This window comes from Uloborus diversus, chromosome 1, assembly GCF_026930045.1.
Source record: "Uloborus diversus isolate 005 chromosome 1, Udiv.v.3.1, whole genome shotgun sequence".
Taxonomy (NCBI): Eukaryota; Metazoa; Arthropoda; class Arachnida; order Araneae; family Uloboridae; genus Uloborus; species Uloborus diversus.
In genome coordinates, this window is record NC_072731.1 from 116,896,937 (window position 1) to 116,920,631 (window position 23,695).

Here is a 23,695-nt window from a genome sequence, read left to right on the forward strand (position 1 = left end):
AGGGAAACCTCTGAAAGCAAACACTCTGAAACTATTGCCGGAACGGGCCAAGCTGGAGGCGGGAGCATTATAGTCTGGGGAATGTTTTCCTGGCAAAATCTCAGGCTTCTCTCATCATTGTGGAAGGCACGATGAATCAATACAAGTACGAATCTGTCCTTGCGGACCATATCTACTCCTATATACGCATTGTTTTTCCTCAAGATGATGGCATTTACCAGCAGGACAATGCAAAGTGCCATCCTGCTGGCAGTGTACTTGCATGGTTCGAAGAGCACTAGGATGAGTTTACCGTTCTCCCCGGACTAGCACCGGAACTTACCTGCCTTAAACCCAATCCCCTCCCCCCCCCCCAAAAAAAAAAAATCTGTGGGACCATTTCGATCGGGTTGTTCACGCCATGGATCCTCAACCGCGTAAACTTGCGCAGCTGGCCACGGCATTGGAGTTGGCACGGCTCAACTTCCCAGTGACCACCTTCAGGAGCCTAATTAACTCTCTTCCTGCACGTCTCGCAGCAGTCCGCTTTGCAAAAGGTGGTTACTCTGGCTATTGACAGGTGGTCACATTAATGTGACTGGACTTTGTATTTTTGCCTTAAGGAAGGAGAGAAAAGCAAAATATTGCTGGTGGTCTGTGGTCACACTAATATGACACAGAGACCAGGCTATTTTATGATCAATCTCCTTAGATTCTTCACGCAGTCAAGTAGAATTTAACGAACTTACAACAATAAAAATCATCAACGCTTTTCTGAAAACAAGGAAAGAATTCTTTCGGATTGAAAATTTCTCCTCACTCGTTTCAGTGACTAATTTACCAAAACCGCAAGAACCGTTACCCAAATTCCAATGTTAACAACTTATTCTCAGCGTCTCCCAATCCGGGCGCTGTACAGTTACAGCACCAATTAAGCGGGCGCGAGAAACTTCATCAGAAATCGTTTAAGGGTCGAACCCTCGACACCAGAGACCCATCATTTCGCGCCGACCCACGTGCTTCCCGCGCGTAATGGCACGTGTGCCATCTGCTCTGTTCTTTTGTGAGAAAAGACATCATCCGGGGAATTAAGTTTAATGCTCTCCCACTCAAGCTTGTTAATGAGCGGCAAGAAGAAACCGCTTCTCTTCATTAAGAGTTAGGAGGAGGAGGTTTGTTGAAAATGGAGTGACGCATTCAATTGATGTTAAACAAACATCATCAGAAAGAGCCTTGGAAATTACTGCCGTGAATCGCAACCGGTTCTTTGAAAAATATATGTCCAAATTTGTTTGACTCGTTTAACGTGACAAAGCAATTGAAACCATCAAAATTTGCTCCATAATTCGTGTACACTTTTTTGTTATACAATAACGCTTAACAGAAATGAAAGATGTCTTAGAGCTCTTGCTGTTTGAGTATCCTTTTCAAGTCGTACTCGTATTTTGTCATTTGGCAGTTGGATCGTTCAATGTACAAATGAGCCAAGTTTCTTTTCTTTTTCTTTACCAGATTGTGAACACTATGACGCTCAATAGCAATGATACATATGATGTTGAAGATCTTGCTCATTTCATCATCTCGTTTCAAGTCTTATTTCATAGTTTGAAAATTCTGTCAATAAATGAACCAAATCTCTTTCTCCCTCTCTTTCTTTCCCTTCCTCAATGAGAAATTTTTCATTCAAAATTATCGTAAAGATATTCCATGCTAGAATTAACCAAGCCTAGTTCTAGTTCTTTAGTCTGACCGCACAAAGATGTAAAATGTATAACATCCTTAGCCCCAGTTTTGTATTCAGTTCGAAAACTTTGAAAGTCCATTTCTCTGAATCAGACACCACGGACTAAACGAAATTTTAAAAACACACTGTTTCACTCACAGATATACTTAAACTGAATAAATTTGGTCGGATTTGTTCAAATGTAAACTCACCTATAGTATGGTTCTGATAAGTTGAGCTATGGATTCATTTTTCGGCGCGGATTTGGGTTTTAATACTTTGCAAAACCACCACGCAAATAACGCAATTCAAGTGTGTGACTAAGTAGAACAAAGTTTTAGTTCTTTTTCACTTTGCATTACAGTTTTGACACCAGCGAAACTGATTGTAAATTCTATTTTTGTACTTAAGTAGACAAACTACTTCTTTATCTTTAACAATTAGTCAGGTCTTCTTAAAAATCAAGACGTAAATGTAAAGAAATTAGCGGATGTTTATCTGAGAAATAAATGAATTAGAGACAATTGTCGAAACGTGCTTCTCTTGCTTCTTCTCCTCGACATCACACTATTCACGATTTTCCTGCACGATGTTTCAGGAGAAATATAAACAAGCTTCTTTTTAGTTCTTATTTACTTTTATTTATTGATTGGGTCATTTTCTTTCATTTATTTATTTTCATTTTAATTATTTATTTATTTATATATTTTTTAATTTTGCATTTTTTGATCTTGTTTCGGCCGATATTAGTGTTTTTTCTTTTTTTTTTTTTTTTTTTTTTCAAGTTTAGATTTTTCAGCTTGAACCAGTTTTGTCACACGAAATGAAAAACACTTTATGCGGAGAAAAAAAAGGAAGCAATTTATTTTTAAGAGGAAAAAATACATTTGTGCAAGAAAAGTAAAAATGAGAGATAACAACGTATAATGGCGCAAAAGTTACAGATTACTGCAGACACGTGTTTCGGGGTTACAAAGAATCCCCTTTCCAATGCAAAATTAGTGAGCTTATGGATGAAAAGATATCCGACAATTTGTATTGAAGATTGGGTTCTTTATAACTCCGAAACACGTGTGCGCAGTAATCTCTAATTTTTGTACAATTATGGGTCATTTCACGGTAATTTAGACATTTATGTAGAATTCGTAACGTGACCTTTTTTTGCCACAACTTTTTAATTTACTATTTGATTAGCATATTATTTTATTTTGAGCTTTTCCTACCAGCACACCAACTCAAATTAAAATAATTTGCAAATCAAACAGTAAATTAAAAAGTTATGGCAAAAAAAAAAAGATCACGTTACGGACTGTACATAAATGTCAAAAATACCGTGAAAAGACCCTTATATGTTGTTATTCCTTATTTTTACTTTTTAATTTCTTTTTGTCCACAAACTTCATTTCTTCCTGAGTCACGTACTATGTTCATACGTTCTTTAATTATTCGTAAACTCAATCTCCTTAATTTCTCACCACCATCGGTCAAATGTTTACAATTTTTCGTGTCTGAAGTCAAAAAATATCATTGGTTCAAACTACTAAATTTGTAATTAGACACATCAACTCGTGTTCAACCTTCCTCCCGCAATTATATCATTACTACAAGCTTATGATTGCTGATTGAGGTACATCCAAAGCCATTGTTGCCTTATTTTACTTATTCTTTAGCTGTAGGACAATTTTAATAAAAGAAACACACTGGAATCGATAAAGATATCTATGTTTTGTTGCTTTCCTAATTACGGCAGTAAGAAGCATAGGGATGTTAAGTGACAGAATTTAAAAAAAAAAAAAAAATCAGATCAACAGTACAAATGATATCTTCTCCTTCAAAATCTTCTCCTCTGCTTTGGGGCAAGAAATAGTACTAGTAGTCCTGGTAGGTGGAATGATTTAAAAAAAGAATTCAGTGAAAGCTTACCTAGGATCTGGACTTCAAACGAGTTTTACTCAGAACTTGAAAACATCCACTTACATCACTTTGCTTCTCACTGTCTCAATTGTACAAGCAATGAAAAATTCAGATCTTGCATTTATAAAAAAAATGTTGACGATTTCTATTTCTGTAATAATATCTTGACTAACTAACAACTGGAAGGCTCTTCATCCCCATTTATTTGTTTATTTATTTATTTAGGAGTCCTACAAGCAAGATTCAGCTATTGAAGACACGTCAACATTTCTGCTCAACACATACTTAAAATGAAACTAAAACTCTTCAACCTCAAAAGAAAAAACATTGGCAAGCTTTCACAAAAAATAAGCAAACGAAAGGGGAAAAGTTTCACAATGAAAAAGAGAGAGAGAGAGAGGGGAGGAGCTTGTTAAAAAGGACAAAACAAAATTTGCCATCTTCTTTCTTTCACAAAATGCTAACGAGTTTTATCATTTAATTACGCTTTTTATTACTAAATTCGGTCAATAAGAAATAATGCGTTAAGTTTGGACAAGTAGCATTACATGTTTTTAGTAATAAACTATATGAAATTCAGTCGCATTGATAAATATCCCCTTTCCACCAAGAAAAATAACAGATAGCCCTCTAATCCCATTGCTTAAATAGTGACTGCAATCTCATTAATATTTTTTAAAAATCAATTAAATTTTTTATAAGTTTATCACTTTTATTATCACTTTTATTATCACTTCCATAAATAGCTACAGTGGATTCTTTAAGTATCTACACTTTTAATTAAGTTATATAGCGAAATTTTCATTTTGAGTCTCCACTTTATCCAGAAGTTTTATTTTTTTATGAAAACAAGAACGCAGCTTACAGCCGATTCGCTGCATTTCCCCACGCAATCTTTTCAGCGTAGCGCCGAGAGAATCGTTAAGTGCAATGCCATCTTGTTCTCACCAAATTCAATATTCTGGATAAAATGGCGACTCAAAGTGAAAGTTTCGCTATATGACTGAGTTAAAAGTGTTCTCTGGCCAATTGTTGCGATTTTTTTTTGAATTTTTAGGTCTGCCATTACATAAAGAGTTTCTTTAAAACTCTCATTTTTTTTCAAATGCTTTTAAAATCTGTTAAACGAAAAAATTTTGAAATTGGCATTTTTGAGAAAAAGCAAAACAATTATTTTAAACTTTTTTTAAAGACTGGAAAAAAAAACCTAAAGCACATATTTCAGAATGTTGCATATGTTTTTAAACAAAAAACAAATATCATTTTAAATGAAACAAACCGCAATTAACTATGTTCTACCGTTCCTGAGATAATGTACTTAAGAAATTTTGACGAAAATCTCAAGTGAAAAATCATGAGAGAACCTCCATCTTTGGCAGGCTGCATCTCGGTCCACGAATTTTTTTGGGAAAAACAAAAACAAACGTATTGCTTAATTTTTTATGAATTTTAACATATACTAAATTCAAAAAAATCGGAGACCATCATGTTACACTCCTTGTTGAATTGACATGGATTCTACTGTATGCATTAGTCAAAATTGCTATCAACAATTTATAACAATCAAAACTCTTTGGTACTCACATCCAGGTACCAATGGAAGTGGCACCCGTTTCGGCAGCAAAGAAGACAGCCAGCATCAAAAGAGGCCACGTGACCTTTTCGACGAATGGGATCCAGTGGGCACCGTCGGAGGACACTCTTCGCCGTCGGTTCCCTTTCATTTCCGTTGCAGCATTAAGGGAAGGCCTGTGTTGGAAAAATAAAAACTATAAGATCGACGATACTTGGTACTGTTTAACCTTGAGGTATAAAAGAAGCACTGCATTATGTTCAGCTCAGGGGTCAAAGACACAGTTAACTTCGGTTTAATTATGCACCGCGAATGTTATAAACCCTAAAGTTGAAGAGCTGGTACTTTATAATCTTTAGCCTCTTTTATCTGATGTTCTATTTTGCCATTTTTTTTAAATACATCTTTTCGAAATCATCATAATTAGTTACCTAAAATGATACATTCTTTGCAAGAATTCTTATTTATGGAATCTGAATTTATCAAAAAATCATTTGCAGTTATCAAAACATTTTCTGAATGAAGTCTTAATGCATCTCACTTGTTATTAATATAAAATTTTTTGTTTGTGATTATCAAAGTGGTTCCCTTGTAAGTTTATTTACAAATAATATTCTTATTATTGCTAATTAACTAAGCATACTATATTCAATCAATGTAAACATGGTTAAATAAAATTTATTTCACTGACTAATTGCAACGGAAATAAATTCTAAACAGTTAAAGTTTTCCCGGTAAGATCATTTTAGCATCGACAATGTTCAACAACCTAGTAGATGCTTTAAGAAGTTTGTTGCTGAGGAATCCTATTGCTTACGTGTCAAGATACTATATTACCGTCAATTTTTTTTATCTTTTTTCAAACTATTTGTAAACTCAGTTTTTTCTTAGAGCATTTTTGAACAGAGCAACCGGTTAATCCGGTCGGTTTGATTTGATGACGTCAGTGGTTAGTGAGGTGAGTGTACACAATGTGTATTGACATACGATCGGCTAACCGATATTTCGATTCGAACATACCCTTATTGATTACTCCTGCCGTCCGAAACTATTGCTACATTTAAATATTTTTGTACTGATGAATTTATGATTTTGTTTGAAAACTTTTTAGAGTTTTCATGGCCCTATACTATCAATTAACGTTATTTACTTAACATGAAATTTTTCTAAAGCAGTACTAAATTAGTTTCAAAAATCCAGAGTTAGCACCTTCTTAAGCCGTACCCCATTTTGTAAGGAATATAACACCAGTGTATCAGAAAGATCAGTTTACTTTCGATTAAATTCATGACAGTGGCGGATCCAGACGATCCTGTTGTGAGGGGTGATTAAATAATACAGGGGGGGAGGGGTAATGAATTTTTTTTTTAATTATGAACTGAAGCATGTTTTTACTTTTTTTTTTCTTTTTTTTATGTGTATTGTTCAACGAGTTTGAATAAAATTATAAGTGTTTTGGAAAAAAAGAAAAAAAAAAAAAATTTCTACTAATATTCTGAATCTGTTATCGAAATTAACTCTTCAACTTTTGATTCGTTTGAGGACTCGTGAAGTATTTTCAGTAGCGCCATTCAGGTCCCTAATTGAACTTTCCTCCTTATAAAAAGAAAGGTTGCAGAAACAAAGGCACCGAGCATAATGAAGAGAAAGGTACCGAACATAATGAAATATTAAAATTTTATTTTTAAATAAAATTTGAAGGAGATCGTTACGGATTTGTTTGCTGATTGAGTTGTTTAATATTCGAACATAAGTAGAAGAGTTTGCAGGCTCTCCCCCGAAAATTTTTAACAGGAACGCATTTTTAGACTGTTTGGTTGTTATTAAGAGGAAGGAAGATTTGGAGGTCCCTCTTCGAAAGTTTTTTGAAATTTAAGGGTAGATTTTTGAAAACACAATTGTTTGCGATTTTTTTTTTCTTGAAGGGAAAAGATGAGATTCAGGAATTTTCTCCCTTTTTTAATATTAGAGCTTCAAAAATGCAATTTTAGATATCTTTAGTGATGCTAAAAACCAGGGAAAATTTTCGGAATTGAAGTCCTAAAAACGCAATTGTAGACCATCTTTGATGACGTAGCAGAATGCATGGGGTTCCGAACTTTTCCCCAGAAACTTTTCGATGTAAGAGTTCCTGAAACGTTGTTTTAGACGATCTTTGAACGATGTTGAAAAATGAGGAAACAAGGACATGGGGGCTCCTCTCCGGAAATTTTTTGAAATTGTAGTCCTGAAAACGCAATTGTAGCCTTCTTGGGGAAGGAACGTTGTTTTAAACTTTCCATAGGAAATTGTTCGAAATTGAAGCCTTAAAATGCGATGGGTCCAGGAGCTATCTCTCAACTTTTCAATTCTGAAGCTTCAAAAACATAATGTTAGTGCGTCTTAATTGATGTTAGAGGAAGGACTCGAGCTCGGAGGCTCTTCCCCGGATTTTTTTCGGAATTGAAGTTTTAAAATCGTAATTAAAGGCCCTCATTAACGATATTCTCGAAAACGTTTTCGATTCCGGCGATTTTTTCGAAATTGAAACTCCAAAAATTCAAAGTTTTTGACACTCTTCGATGACATTGGAGAGAGATGGTTGAGAGATTCTCCCCTGGAAAACTTTTGAGTAAAAACAAAGTTGTAGGCGATTTTTTGTGATATGTTGGGGGAGGGAGGAGATTGTTTGGTCACGGAAATGTTTTGAATTTACAAACCTTTTGGGAGGCGATCGCCCCAATCACTCCCCCCCCCCCCCCGTGGATTCGCCACTGATTCATGATTCATAAGCTAGAAGATAAGTGTATATGATTACTGGTGGAAGAGCCCTTGTAAAATGGGCAGTGGATTGAGAGCGTGAGAACCATGAGTTTTTTTTAACTAATTTAGTACTAATTTAAGAAAGGAAGGCTTGCTAATGAAATGTTGTTGATTGACAGCATAATACTCAGGAAAATGTTTAAATGAAATCAGAAAATCATCAGTTTCAATGTTTGATACAAAAGTATTCAATTGTAGCAACTCATTTATGACAAAATTTTCAACATAAACGCTGCAGCTAATTCGGGACAGGGGAAAAATTATACAGGGGAGCAGTGATTTTGGTGCCGGATTATTGGAGCTGCTTTCGTATGAATTCTGTGCTCTGAACTCAAATATGACATTAGTTTTGCCTAGGAGCTCCAATTTCTAAGGTATAACATTTTAGTGTAATACACATGATACGAGTTTATGTTAAATCCATGGATCAAACACAGCACAAAACATGGAATTTTTATTAATATTATACTATACAAATATTCAGAGCCTGATTACCAATCAGACCAACTAGGCTGTGGCCTCAAGCCTACAATTTTTAATGGTCTCAAAATGACTGAAATTGCTCTACTCTACTCTGAAAGAAAATTAGGAGGTTTTATCCTTAATTTATTTGCGTTTTCTTATGTGCACTTAAGGTGTGGGATCTCTTGAACCCGAACAATTATTTTGAAAGAATAGTTGAGCACCTCAACACCCCTGAAATCGTCACACTTGGTTCAAAATAAATGCTTGTTTTCTCTACGGATGGCCTTGAAAAAATTTTTGATCTAGAGTGACCCAATTCCTTAGTTGGTTCCTGAAAATATTATGTACTAAGATTCAACTTGTCATACATCGCATGAAGCTAACATATGCAAGGCAAGAACTCACATATTAACTTTAACTTGTTGAAGCGTTGTTACTAAACTTGCCAGATTCTTACACCATCTAGTGAATTTCCTTTAACTGCACTGCAGGTTGACAACAAAGCAAATATGCTAGAAGAAAGCAAGCCTTGGCCCAGAAGCCTATACTTGCTATAAAAATGCGCAAAATGGAGTTAAAACTGCAAATTTTGCAGCACTGATCTAAAAATGTAGAGCTGATAAGAGAAAAACAAATTTCATACTTTGATTCAGCATTCGAAACATAGGTACAAAAAGTTCTTAAACTATGGGCACTAAAGAAAAAAAAAAAAAATTTTGTAGCCCTGTAATATTTATCAATTTGCTATTTTTAACTAGAAAGGATTCTTTTTGTAATTTCTTATTTATCTTCATTACAATGTGCCAAAAATGATACCTAAGAGCTCTTCAATACAGTGTATTATTTTAATCGCTAATAGCAAAAGGAGTAAGTCAAAAAGAAAAGTATAACTGGTTCCTTTCAGAAGAAACAAATGCCAAGTTAATAAAACTTCAACTTTGTGCATGAAGTATGAAGACAAAATTTAACTTTTAACGTTGCTTAAGAGGGTCTTATAATCCAGAAATCTGAAAATTCAAAGCTACTCAAGAAAACTTATCGGTTCCAACAATCTTACACTGGTGTTTTGGGGACTACAAATAATTAAGAAAACAAACACAGATAAAAGTATCTGGAAAAGATATAAAATTCGATTGGAAATTATATGGATGAAAGTAGGTAAAAAACAATTACAAAAGTCGGAAGCATTAAATATAAGACAAGATATTCTGACTAAATAGAGAAACAGTTGCAAAATTGCGAATCTCGGGAAGAAAGATAGCAAAATGAAAAACTTGATAGTCAAAACTGAAAATGTGGTTTGTCATAATTTTGCAATTAAGAAATAGCTGCAGAAAAAAGCTGCAACAGCTTTTAATAGTTATACATTTTGTACTTTCTGTTCCAACTTTCAAAACTTTTCCTGCTTGCTATTTTTTTACTCAAAATCCTTTTACTTCCTTTTTTCATTCTTCTGAAAAATAATTATGGAAGCATAAGTTTAGAAAACTTTCCCTTTAAAACCTAAGATTTGAGCCTTATTTCAATGTATGCAGTTTCGCTGTAGAAGCTAAGAATTTTTATGTAAGTTTTTTCTCGATGAAATTTGTTTTGAAAATTCAAGCATTAAGTCTGAACATTTTATTAACTACATCAAATACGCTGCTCAAAACGAGTAAAAGATTTTGAGGTTATGAATGGATTTTGAGCCTGAGGAAAATGTTGAAATGATTGATGCCATACATGATCGACAGACGTGGTGGTTTGTATGAAGGGAAAATACTACGTTTGTCAGAAAAAAACACAATCTATTTCACAGTGGGTTGGGTATAAAAGAAGGAAAACCTAATTTGTGCACTTGAGAAAAACGAATAATAAAGGTGTTCCTTTGAAAGAAAACTGCTTTCCGTAGAGGGTATAGTTTCCCTACCGTAGATGCCACACATATGAAGTACTGAGTCAATGAGGCTTATGTATTAATGTGGAGCTGGTGTATCCTATCCCTGTCCTCGGAAGAGCTCTTTCCAGTTTTTGGAGAGTTCTAGGGCGATAAAGGGCCGTCCTAGGCCTCGTTTGCCTACCTCTAATGTCTCAAACATGTTCGATGGAGTTCATGTCCAAAGAGAACACTGGATATCTCATTCGCATTTCCTTTAAAAAGAAATCTTTCACCAAGCTAGCAAGATATAGCTTGCAATTGTCATTCATTAACACGAAATATTCCCCAATTGCAGCAACGTAAGGAATTACAACAGGTCTTAAGATCTCATTCCTACATTAGCTACCCAACAGAGTTTCATTTTGAAGGATGTGGGGACCGTTGCGACCATCAATGGTGAAGTCAGTATCATAAACCATCACTCTCCCACCATCAAATCTGACAGTTCCGAACAAGAAAGCAGGGACTTGTTCCCTCCATATGAAAATACGCACATTATAAAAATAAATAGAAAAACAGCTCTCGTACGAAAAATAACTAATTGCGTCATTCATTTTTTCATCAGTTTAGATGCTCTATTGCCCTGGGGGAGTCTGAAGGTGCCTTTCCATCAACGTAACACATGCCACTGACCTGCGAGCACACAGACCAAGCATAAAGCTAGTTTCGAATAGTCTGAGTCCAAACTGTGGTGCCAGTAGCCAAGAGAGCGATGCTGCCGAAAAGTGGCATTCGAATTGTGCATAGACATGGGAACCGGTTCGCTCTCGCTCACTTAACTAGATGGATCAGCCTACCGAAGTTCGGAGGGGAAAATGATTCTTCCTAGGAGTACACTCGGCCGCCATTGTAAGGGCGAATATATTGGTGGTTGAATGGCATTTGCTTCGTTTCTCAGCATTTTTCAGGTGGATGAAGCTCAATCATGCCGACTTCGTGTTCAGCATTTAAGAACCTTGTCTGTAAAGATCAGGCAGGTTGTGATTGTTGACATTTTTAATTTTCTTTATTTTCGCAAATGTTGTTCCTTATCATGAATGTAATGTTTGTGCAAAATATGAGCTTTGTCCGCCTTACCGTTTTTGGGAAATTAAATTTTTAAATTTAGGGGGCGTGGCACATTTTTGCGTGTTTTTCAAATTTGCAGATTTTAAAGTTCTTGTTGCTTTAAGCGCCCCTATAATGACTTGGATTTTTAAATTCTATACTATTATATGGTCTTCTTACATACTATTCCAGCTGTCAAATCGGTGTCACTACGAGGGTGACGGCCACAATTTCCGTTTAAAAATGACCGAAAATGAATTTTTTTACTATATTCAATGTCAATTTTCTCAAAGCGCCTTCATGATGACACCAACGTTTTTGCATAAATTCCTAGCTACACTTGCATACATCAAAAATATGTAATAAAATTGGTGTCACTATAAGGGCGCCAGAAGATATTGGAACTTATAAGTGTTAAATTTCACAAAAATGCAAATGTTTAAAATTTAACTTCTACTCTCGCCCTCATAGCAGAGATCTGAAACTAATTAAGTTTGATAACCAACATGTTTGTCTAACATATGAACTAAAAAATCGGTGTCACTCCTATTACTTTCGGAAATATAATCATTCATAATTAGTATGTTATGGAGTTATTTAAAAAAAAAAAGACTTTTTTAATTCGAATGGCTTTTTGCACGGTTTGTTTTAAACTTTAATATAAAATTACAGTTCCGAAAGTAATAGGAGTGACACCGATTTTTTTAGTTCATATGTTAGACGAACATGTTGGTTATCAAACTTAATTAGTTTCAGATCTCTGCTATGAGGGCGAGAGTAGTAGTTAGATTTTAAACATTTGCATTTTTGTGAAATTTATCTCATAAAAGTTCCAATATCTTCTGGCGCCTTTATAGTGACACCAATTTTATTACATATTTTTGATGTATGCAAGTGTAGCTAAGAATTCATGCAAAAACGTTGGTGTCATCATGAAGGCGCTTTTAGAAAATTGTCATTGAATGTAGTAAAAAAATTCATTTTCGGTCACTTTTAAACGGGATTTGAGGCCGTCGCCCTCGTAGTGACACCGATTTGACAGCTGTAATAGTATCTAAGATCATATAATATTATAGAATTCAAAAATCCATGTCATTGTAGGTGCACTTAAAGCAACAAGAACTTTAAAATCCGCAAATTTGAAAAACACGCAAAATGTGCCACGCCCCCTAAATTTCAAAATTTAATTTCCCAAAAACGGTAAGGCAGACAAAGCTCATATTTTGCACAAACATTACATTTATGATAAGGAACAACATATGTGAAAATAAGAAAAATTAAAAATGTCAACAATCACAAATGCCGTAAGCTACCTGTATCTTTCTACAGGTAAGAGTGAGTTTGTATTTAGAAGCGTAGAATTTAGTTTGAGCTACTATAATGTTAAATAATCAACAGGAGTAAAAATATTGTAAAGCATACTGCTCTATTTGATAGGAAAAACAAAGGAGGGTTGACGAAACCGACTAAGGATAGTGTTAAAATTTGCTCAGAAACAGAAAAGTGTATTCGTAAGTATATTAACAAAGGTTTACCAAAAATGTGTGTGTGGTCAAAATAAGAACCGAAATTGTCAATTTAGTGCTAGCCAATTTTACTTGCATTTCATTATTTAAAGAAATCAATCATGGCAATGATGATAAACATGGGGAGCATACACTTCAACTAATAAAATTACTTGCAAACCAATATGTTAAAACTAGAGGTCACCATATTTCTAAGAATCTCAATTGTAAGCGTAGTAGAATCAGACAAAAACTAAAAAAAACCCCACTCTTCAATAACGATTAAATTATGATTAAATTATCCGTTAAGTATAAAATATCATAAATAAACTTATACCAAACAGCATTTTATTTTAATTTTGCTTTAAGAAAAACATGCACAATTAACAAGTTAACATAATGTAACGATAAATAATGCTTCAACTTTAAGTTTCAAAGATACTAGGAAACCATACGATAGTGTAATAACGAAAAAATATTGATCATTTAGTATCAACGGAAAGAGCTAAGTATAGCATGTCTCTAGATTCGTAAATTTTTTGCCTTCGTGTCTCCGTAACCGAAATATGAAGTTTGTAGGTCTCTCGTAATTTTAAGAAAAGTTTAAATTTAGCAAGTTTCCAATGAGAAATGGATAACATTTTTCACACGCATGCAGGCAGATACCGCTCGAAAACTAAAGTCTTTTGTATTTTTAAGGACATAAAAGTTTTAGATCAATCAAAAATTAGCGTTGAAAAGTTATCGCCATTAAAAACTACACATAATAGAGAATTAATAGCAAATTTTCGTGTTTTATCAACAATTTAGCTGCAAGTGTTACATATTATTTTGTTTTATAATATTTGTTATTGATTCTGATCCGAAAGTGGATGTGAGATTTACAAATCTATGTACCTTATGCCATTTTTGTTCAATAAAAATATTTTGTAAATTTTACTTCTTGCAATTTAAAGTACATATTCTGATTACGAGTAATTAAACATGTTATCATGACTTTAAAAGCCATTCAATATCAATTTTGATTTCTTAAATTTATAATTTATTACTAACCAAAAGTACATATAAATTTACCCATGAGTTGCAAATTTTATGCAGTAAACTTCACAGATATATCCTAGTTAATTTAAAATCCCTTTATTTGAAAATATGCGAGAATTCACACAAGATACGAGATGCAGCCTAAAAAATCCTCGTAGTGATTAAAACTGACTTATCCGTTACCCAAAAATTAATTTTTCGTTAAAGACCAAAATATACTTTAATGTTTCGCATAATTCCGAATGACGAATGAGTTACAAATTAAGAAGATGCGAAATCTATTTTCTGTTTTGAAATTTCCTCCAGTAGTTAATTTCAAACAGATTTTGAGGATTTTTTTTTTTTCAAATTGAAAAAAAAAATCTTTCACTGAAAGTACTATTTTAAAACAGAAAAATCCCAGAAAATTGCGGAAAACGAACCGATAATAAGCTTATGTGATGCGAGGTGGAAAGTTCTTGCCCTACCAATGGCGGACGATCGTTGGTTGAAAAGGAATCACTTTTCTACCACAGGATGATCCATCTAGTTAAGAGAGCGCGAGCGAACCGGTTTCCATGTCTATGGAATTGTGTTATCTACGTGCCGTTAGCCATAATTGTCGATCTTCGCTGGGGCCTTATTGCACATCCACGACCTCTCCCTGGTCTTTGATCTGTATTTCCAGCCGCCCAAAAACGGTTCCAGGTCCTGGAAATCACACAATGTAAGCCTCCAATGGCTTCCAATAACATCGGCTTGTTTTTACCACTTGTCTCTCGTCCCCTCTTCTCTCCAAGCTTCTGATTTATTTGAATGACTTTATGAAGACATAGCACTCATCGAAACACTTATCGCATTTCGATTGGTATTTTAAACTGTGTCGTTCACTAATTTGAAACTTGAATTTCTTTCGCTGTCGCTAAATTGTCGTTTTAACGTCAAACTCAAATTTAGATACTTTAAAATTTGAAATTGCAAAAATAAATTGCATTTGTGACTCTATGCAAATTAACCAAAACACAACCACATTTTCTATTTCTCTCACATAGCTCGATCTTTACATGGGTTGGGAAAGGGAAACGTAAAGCCCTAAATTGCAGCTTAATTAGCGACAAGTTCGCCAGCTTAGGGCTAAACGCTGCTTTGTTCTTATGTTTACTTTCATGAAGTAGCGTGTTTTGCTTCTTGATTGTGGTTTTTATTTAAAGCTTGACTACGAAAAGAAGGCGGATGACCTCGAAGTGAAACATCATTTGTAATAGGTAGAATCTGTCAGAAAGCACCGCATAGTAAGAGGCATGGTCTCGCTAGTCCTATCTATTTCAAATACAATATGATACCAAACAACCTATTACAAATGATACAAATGATGGTTTTGCTTCAAGGTCATCCACCTTCTTTCCGTGATCAAGCTATACCCCATGTTTGTCTACAATCAAGAAACATCATAATCGAGAAGAAAAACACGCTACTTCATCATAGCAGACATAGGAAGAAAGCATCAATTAGCCGCAAGATGGCGGACGTGTCTCCACAATGTTGGATATCTCTTTTACTTTAAAAAAAAAAGGTATCAGAGTATCCCATAACAAAATACTGTTTTTTTTTTCTTTTCTTTTTACATCCAATGGATTAATTACCCCGAATAACAGGTAAACAAAAACACTTCTTTCATGTCTAGTAATCATCAGTCAAGTATTTATTACTTTCACATTTTAAGATTGCCACAAATTAGACACATAATAACGTTTCTTTGTCAGTAAATGATGACACTTTTTTTCCAAAACAATTCATTTGCTTGCGTTTAAAATGTTAACTACGAGTCTTGAATGAGATTTTGGTGAGCCGTCTATCACTTCTAAAGCTGACACTTGGAAAAAGAATAAAGGCGAACACGGTGGCGATTCTAATTTTAAACGCAACTTCCCATGCAAAAAAATAAAGGCAGCAAAGACATCATGTAATGTGACGCAATGACTGGGAAACAATGAATTGTTTTGTCACTTAACTTTGCTTGATTAACTTATTTCAAAACAGCGAAAAGTGGCGTATATGAAGGGAGTATGTCTGTCATTTTCCCTCCTATTTCATAGCAGTTATTACTAAGTCAGGTAATTTATATGTATTGAAGAATTTAGAAATTATGCTATTGTTTGTCTCTATTTCTTTATCTTTTTAAATTAAGATAATAAATTTAACATTTCGATGCATAATTTGAGGCTTTTACTGGCTTATTTTTTTTGATGCAAAATAGTACAGGTTTTATGTGTGAAAAATATATTTCTTTAAAAAACTGCTTTATGTAGAATCCATGTCAATTCAACAAGGGGTGTAACATGACGGTCTCAGATTTTTTGAATTAAACATGTTAAATTTCATAAAAAATTAAGAAATGCGTTTTTTTTTTTGGGGGGGGGGGGCAAAAAAAATTCCTGGACCGAGATACAGGCCGCCAAAGATGGCGGTCCTGTCATGATTTCTCACTTGAGATTTTCGTCAAAATTTTTAAAGTCTATTATCTCCGGAACGGTAGAACATATTTTGTTGCGGTTTGTTTTATTTAAAAGGGTTTTTTTTTTTTTTTTGTTTTTTTTTTGTTTAAAAACGTATGCAATATTTTGAAATACGTGCTCTAATTTTTTTCCACAGTCTTTTGAAAAAAAAAAAGTTTATTTATTTATTTATTTTTTCTCAAAAATGCCAATTTTAAACAGTTACAGTTTATTAGAACCACTTACAGAGAGTTTATTAGTACCACTTACATTTTAGAGACATTAGAAAAAATGATGGTATTTAAGGAACTCTTTACGTAATGGCAGACCTGAAAATTCAAAAAAAAAAAAAAAAAATCGCAAAGAAGTGGTCAGAGAACACTTTTAATTAAGTTATATAGCAAAATTTTCATTTTGAGTCCACTTTATTCAGAAGTTTTTATTTTTTATGAAAACAATAACGCAGTCTCCAGCCGATTCGCTGCATTTCCCCACGCAACCTTTCAGCGCAGCGCCGAAAGAATCTTTAAGCGCTGTGCCATCTTGTTCTCAATTCAATATCCTGGATAAAATGGCGACTCAAAATGGAAGTTTCGCTATATGACTGAGTTAAAAGTGTTCTCTGGCCACTTGTTGCGAAATTTCTTTTTTTTTTTTTTTTTTTTTAATTTTGAGGTTTGCCATTACGTAAAGAATTCCTTAAAAACCCTCATTTTTTCTAATGCCTCTGAACTCTGTTGAACGAAAAAGTGGAAGCTCTCCTTTTCAGGAAACGTAGTTCTCAGTAGTACTAATAAACTGTAAAAAAAATGGAAAATTTTTGAAATTGGCATTTTTGAGAAAAATCAAAACAATTATTTTAAACTTTTTTTAAAAAAGACTCTGGAAAAAAAACTAAAGCACATATTTTAAAATGTTGCACATGTTTTTAAACAAAAAAAAAAATAATAATAATAAATAAAACAAACCGCAACAAAATATGTTCTACCGTTCCTGCGATAATGGACTTTAAAAATTTTGACGAAAATACCAAGTGAGAAATCATGACAGGACCGCCATCTTTGGCGCGGCATGCATCTCGGCCCAGGAATTTTTTTGGGAAAAACAAAAAAAAAGTATTTCTTAATTTTTTATGAATTTTAACATATGTTAAATTCAAAAAAAAAAAAAAAAAAATCCGAGACCATCAAGTTACACCCCTTGTTAAATTGACATGGATTCTAACTTTTTTTTTTTCTGCTGAGCTGTGGAGAGTTTTTATTGAACCATACATGTAAACATCGCAATCACATATTTGTTCAGATTAGTATATGATTTTGTTGCAAACTAAACAAAGACAAAAGCAACTTCCCTCAAGACCCTTCAATTAATAAACCTGTATGTGTGCAACTGGAGCTCAGTCAAGGGGAGATTTTGAGGGTACTCCTTTCAATCCTTGATCTTAAGCTATGTACATATAAACACAAAATTTATTAAATTTTATTTTATTTTAATTTTACATTTTATGAAAAATTTGCCCCAGAGGACGCGCCTCCTAGATTGAGAACCCCTATTCTAAATCAAGAAACTACTTCATTAAGTTCCTTTCTTGACCTGAATTATCAATGAAATATAATTAACTACAGTAATTAAGTTAATGTTTCAAATTTACAACTATTCTAAAATCAATTGCTGTCGTGGGAATATTTTAAGTGTTGTACATCGTAAAAAAAATTTATTTGAAATTTGCTTATATATAGTACAGTAAAAATAGCAGTCGGACCCAAACATCCAAAAAAAAAATTAAAACCAGTTGCAAATTGTTTATTACCCTCTTAATAAGAACAGGGAAAAAGTCCCACCCCATTGTACGTCGGGTTTCGGAATTGGGGCATCTAAAAATTGCTATTTCGGGTATTTTTCAGGAATTTTTAGAAAGCATTTCAAGTGGGTAATATTTTGTCATACTAAATTTAACAGCATTAAATAATAGGTGTTTATCCTCCAAAAGGGATGACACAACCCATCAATGCTGCAGAGTCCCCCTCTCCCCGTAAAACAAAGCAGTATCTCCGAATCCCCCTTCATACATTTCAAGAGGAAAAAATTATTTCATGCAAAGTTAAAGTTAGAAATACTACAAATCGAAAAGCGCGATAGACGACAATGTGGTTCAGAAAGTGGTTTCTGAAAAACAGATGCGATTAATAGAAAAAATATCAAAATAAATAAAATTTAAAAAATTGAAATCCGACTGTGGCAAAAACGCTAAAAGTAAGAAACAAGGTAGGTGCTGTTTGATATAAACGTCTTATTGAGTAAAACCAGTCATTTGATGTGTTAGATATATCTATCTATTTAGTTCTATTGAAATCCTCTGTCACTTTCACATTAATAACATTATAATTCAATTCAAATGCCGTAGTCGAGCTTTTATAAAATTAACAAAAAGTTCCGTCCAGAACTAAACGAGCCTACTTTCCCGAATACCAATATCAACTATCTAGAATCTGATCAAAATTCTCAAAATTAGCTAAAATCGCAAATTATCTATATCATATTTTTAAAAATATTTTAAGCCAATTTCTTGAAATAAAATATGCTTCGCTCATCTAGACAATTAGATGCGTAAAAAATAAATAAACGAACAAATAAAGTAGCAGCACATTTTAAACAAAGCGGCAAATACATTTTATTACATTAAAAAAAATCTTTAGCTGCTTTCAAAAAGAAAAAAAAAGAATTAAAATTAATAAGTTCAATAAAATAAATACATCAAATCAAAAAAAAAAAAAAAATCATTTCTTTTTCCCCCCGATGCCAAAAAATAATTTTAAAAATGATTTAATGAAATTTCAAATAGAAGTAAAAACAATAAAATGCCATCTTAAAGAAATAATTTTCATTGTCGAAAAAAAAAATCGTCTGAGCATATCTTTAAGTAGAAACATAAAGGAATCCGGGTTTTTCCGCCAAAAACTGAATAGGGTAAGTGCTCCAGTAGTTGACCAGTCTCCAGTAGTCGGCCACAAGGACATAAAACTGCTTATACAGTGGCTCCCAAAAGTGTTCGTACACTTTGAAATTTTTTAGTAAAACCAAAATAACTCGAAACTGAATTCGAATATGAAGTCGAATATTTTTTCACGTCATTCCTATGTCATCTATACATATAATAAAATAAGATGTTTGTGTGTGTGTGTGTGTGGCGCGCTTCCCGGGAAAACGGTAAGGCCTAGAAAGATGAAATTTGGTATAAAGGTGCAGTTTTTGCCGAAGATGTGAACCTCGGGGTTCGATTTTTGATATTTTAATTAGAAAAAAAGTTATTTAATATTTTATGTGTTTTTTTGCACTTTTTAGTATTTATTACCTTACAGACCCCGAACCAATCGCACCACACAAACATGTTTCATACTATAATGTAGGAAATTTAATTTTAAATATGATGAACGAAAAAATTTGAAGATAGAGCAATTTTTGTATTTTTTTATGAATTTTTGAAAAAACCTTTAATTTGCATTTTTTCCTGGGTTTTATTTTTTTCTAATATCATCCTGCGAGAAGTATCAAAGCCTCATTTCTGAAATTTAAGTTGGTAATAGTAAAAACATTTCGCCCTCTTTAGAAGAAAAAAGTTCTTAAAAATACGCAATAGTTTTTTTTTTTTTTTTACAATTTTTTTAATGCTGAACACATTATGTCTTTCCACGCATCGGTCGAAAAAAACGTTCTTCAATCTTTTATGACTCTGACGTCACTACTTGGATTTCGATTCGATATTTACGATGGGATCTTAATCGCAAACAATGTTAATCTTTTTTTTTTTACTATATAGCTTACTTCTACATTTTATGACGCGTTGACCATGCGTTTTTCCGGCAGCGCTTGATTTTTTTCTTTCTTTTTGTTTTATTTGGAGATTGCATTTATTTCTTTTTCCATTCCCCCCTCCCCCCCAAGCTGGACGTTTTGCTGTATCTATATTACGTTACATTTCATAGTTGTGCACATTAAATTCAATAAAAACAGCGAGATTTTTTTTTTTCTTTGTCAAACGCTACTTGCACACTACGGGGAATTTTGGAGATAACCTTTATTTTTGCTCTACCGAAATAAAAAAGGCGGTTTTTTGAGTGATCTTTTTGTTTTTATTAGGAAATGGCCGGGGAGGTTAAAATAAATAGAGATGGATAAGAAATTTTAGAGATAGACCGTAAAGGTAGATAGCCGCCGAAAGCGGCAATCTTGGCGTAAAAATGTGAATGGCACAAAAAAGGTAGAGATGGATTGAGTAATACTGCTGCCAAATTTATTTGCGGCAAACTTGAAGTGAAAAGGTAAATGACAAGTTAGCCAAAGAGCCGCCGTAGGTGGCTGCTTGCACAGAAAAGGCGAATTGCGTAAGAAGGCGAACCAGCTGGTCGCCGCAGGCGGCTAGTTCTAAATAAAACCCATTGGTTTTTTCAAAATATTGACGGATCTTCTTTTTGAAATGGGTCAGAAAACGAAGAGACTGAGAAATAACACGCCACAAAAGTCATCGTACACTCAAATATTTTCGAATAAATTCATGATTAAAATTATTATATGCCGTTTTATTTATATTTTTGCATTGTGTTGACCCTTATAAGTCATTTGGCTTTAATTTTTTGTTTATTTATTCCTTAATATTGTGCTTATTACGGTAAAATGGCTGGTATTCGTAAAAAACCGCCAACACCATTCCAAATTTGAATTTTTTTTCCCCACAGTAGTGGTAAATTGGTTTGAAATGTCTCTAAATTAGTTAATTTATTTGTTTGTATAGTAAAGTGCTTGATAAAATGCTTTAAAGAAAGAAATCGGACCGAAAACAAGGTAAGAAAAGGCCAACCGGCAAAGTTGACAAAATGTGATATTAGATTTAAAGTTAAATAATTTATGAAAAATACACATTTGAGTGCTGTAAAAGTTTTTAAAGAGTTAAATGAAACATTTTACATTTAATTTTCACTTAAAAGTGTTCGCCAAGTTCTCTGATTAGCTGGATTAAATGGGACCTCTTCCCGCAGAAATTTTCTTGGTCGTGCGAAAAACAGAAAGCTTACCTTTTCGTTGCAAAATCAATGATAAATAAGCTAAAAACGTTTTAAAATCACGTCTTACTTACAGATAAAAATTAATTCAACATTTTTGGCTAAATTGTTGTATAACTATAAGTAGAAGAAAAAAATTAGGAACTTAATCTTAAGAACTTAGTTGGATCAGTTAATCAGGACGGTGGAAGTGTTCTAGTGTGAGGGTGCATATCAGAATCAGGACTTGGTAGTTTGAAAATTTTTGATGAAATAATGAATCATGCTGTTCCTTTAAATATTTTAAAAAGCAATTTTGAACTCTTAGCCAAAAATTTGGTTGTTGGAAACAACTTTGTTTTTTATCAAGATAACGATAAGAAGCACACGGTTTTCAACGTTTGCGTCTAGTGCCTCGAAAATTGTCCTAAAGTTTAGAAAATACCCCCTCAATATCCAGATTTTAACTTAAAGTAACGTATTTAGAGATATCTGGAAGTTAGATTACGAAAATAGGGCTTTAAAACGAAAATAGAGCTAGAAACAGTAATACTCGAGGTGTGGTTGAACACTTACTCAGAAATTACGCAAAAAAAAAGAAAGAAAAAGAATGAAATTTATTCCCAGACGTTTAAAAGTTGTTATGAATACTGTATGATATTCTACCAACTAATAACTTAATCAAAAGTTAGATTATTCAATAATATATAGACATGTTATAAAGTGTGCGAAGACTTTTGCGAAATAAAATTTCCGGCACTTTTTGGTTTTTTATTTTTAAAAAATTACGTTTTAATATTTTTTTAAAAACTTTTCATGTAGTTTTGTTAAAAATTGATCATAGATCTTATAATTAAATACCTATTCCGAAATATTAATTCTAACCAATGGATTAGGGCCTATTTCGTTGAAAGTCGTAGGTGTACGAAGACTTTTGGGAGCCACTGTAAATAAAATGTGTATAACTCAAAATCGGGTATGATGCATTCCCACATTTCTTTACCTGTCCCCAATTATCATTCAACGACAGTGAAGTTGTAAGTACGTTTTATTAGGTAGTAATCAGTCATTTTATTTTAAATGGTGCGTCCATCATCCGAGTTTGCGATTCTGCTTATTTTTTTTCTTAAGAAGACACTCCATCTTTAAATGCTAAGTACCCTTATTTTTATCGTTCTAATGTAAATTTGCTTTTACTTATGTTTTAATAGATAGTATAACATTACGTTTCAATTAAAAATTAAGCTCCTTCTTCGACTCAATTATTTTTAGAGGGGTGGCCGACCATTGGGAACTGAAATCTTATGCATTTCCAATAGTCGGTCATGGCAGATTGACCACTGGTTCTATACTGTTTTGTTGATCTACCCAGTAGCCAACTGCGTACCTAATATGGATTTTCTAATGTTCATCAAATACTAATTGAAAAAAAAAAAAAAAATATTGACACAGCGGCAATTTAGCTGTTTTGAGGAAAAAAATCTCTTTCTAACGTTATTTCTTCTAAAGAAAATGTTTAAACTTTCTGCCTGAACTTTTTTTGACAAAAGGAGGTTATTTCGTCATTTTATTGCCTCTAATGTTGATTTTAACTTAGAATTCTTGAAAACTGGTGTTGTAAATTTAGTCCATCGTTGCGTTTAGAATAAATGTTCTATTACTTAACATGTCATTACCAAATGGTGATTTATCGTCTTTCTGCCGTTATTAAAACTCCATAAATGTGAGAAAGCAAACACCTCGAAGAAAACATCTTGGCAGCAGGGTGCCCAGGGAGGGGGGGGGGGATATGGCGCAAGTTGCGCCATCAAAATTTGGGGAGGGGGGATTTTTTAAAATTATTTATTTATTTATTTAAACTTATTTATTGATTTATTTTTATTTAAATTATTTATACTATTTTATTTGCTTTGATTCCGTTTATGCTTCATTTCATTTATTTATTTAGTTTGTGTGTGCATGTATGTCATTGGCGTAGAACAGAACTTTTCTAATGATAATATTAACAATTAAAAATAAATAAATAAATTAATTTTAATTAATTTTTTAAAGCAAATAAAATAAAAAAGAGAGATAAAATATAAAAAATAAAAAAGGGAAAGAGGGTTGAGAAAATTAAGGGGGGGGGGATTTGCGCTATCGGACTTAAGGAGGATGGGCACCCCTGCTTAGCAGCATCAGGAAATCAGAAATACAGAAGAACATCATTGATCCGAAC

The 23,695-nt window shown here is 33.3% G+C and overlaps 1 protein-coding gene across 1 annotated transcript in view; it reads right to left on the reverse strand.

Annotated features, from left to right (window-relative positions):
- The window catches only part of LOC129231666 (protein Wnt-5b-like), a 186,275-nt gene that overhangs the window by 143,588 nt on the left and 18,992 nt on the right, over window positions 1-23,695 (reverse strand). The window contains exon 2 of the mRNA XM_054866031.1: window positions 5,201-5,365. Coding sequence (XP_054722006.1) covers window positions 5,201-5,340 — 140 coding nt within the window. The 5' untranslated portion in view covers window positions 5,341-5,365. The remainder of the gene's footprint in view (window positions 1-5,200; window positions 5,366-23,695) is intronic.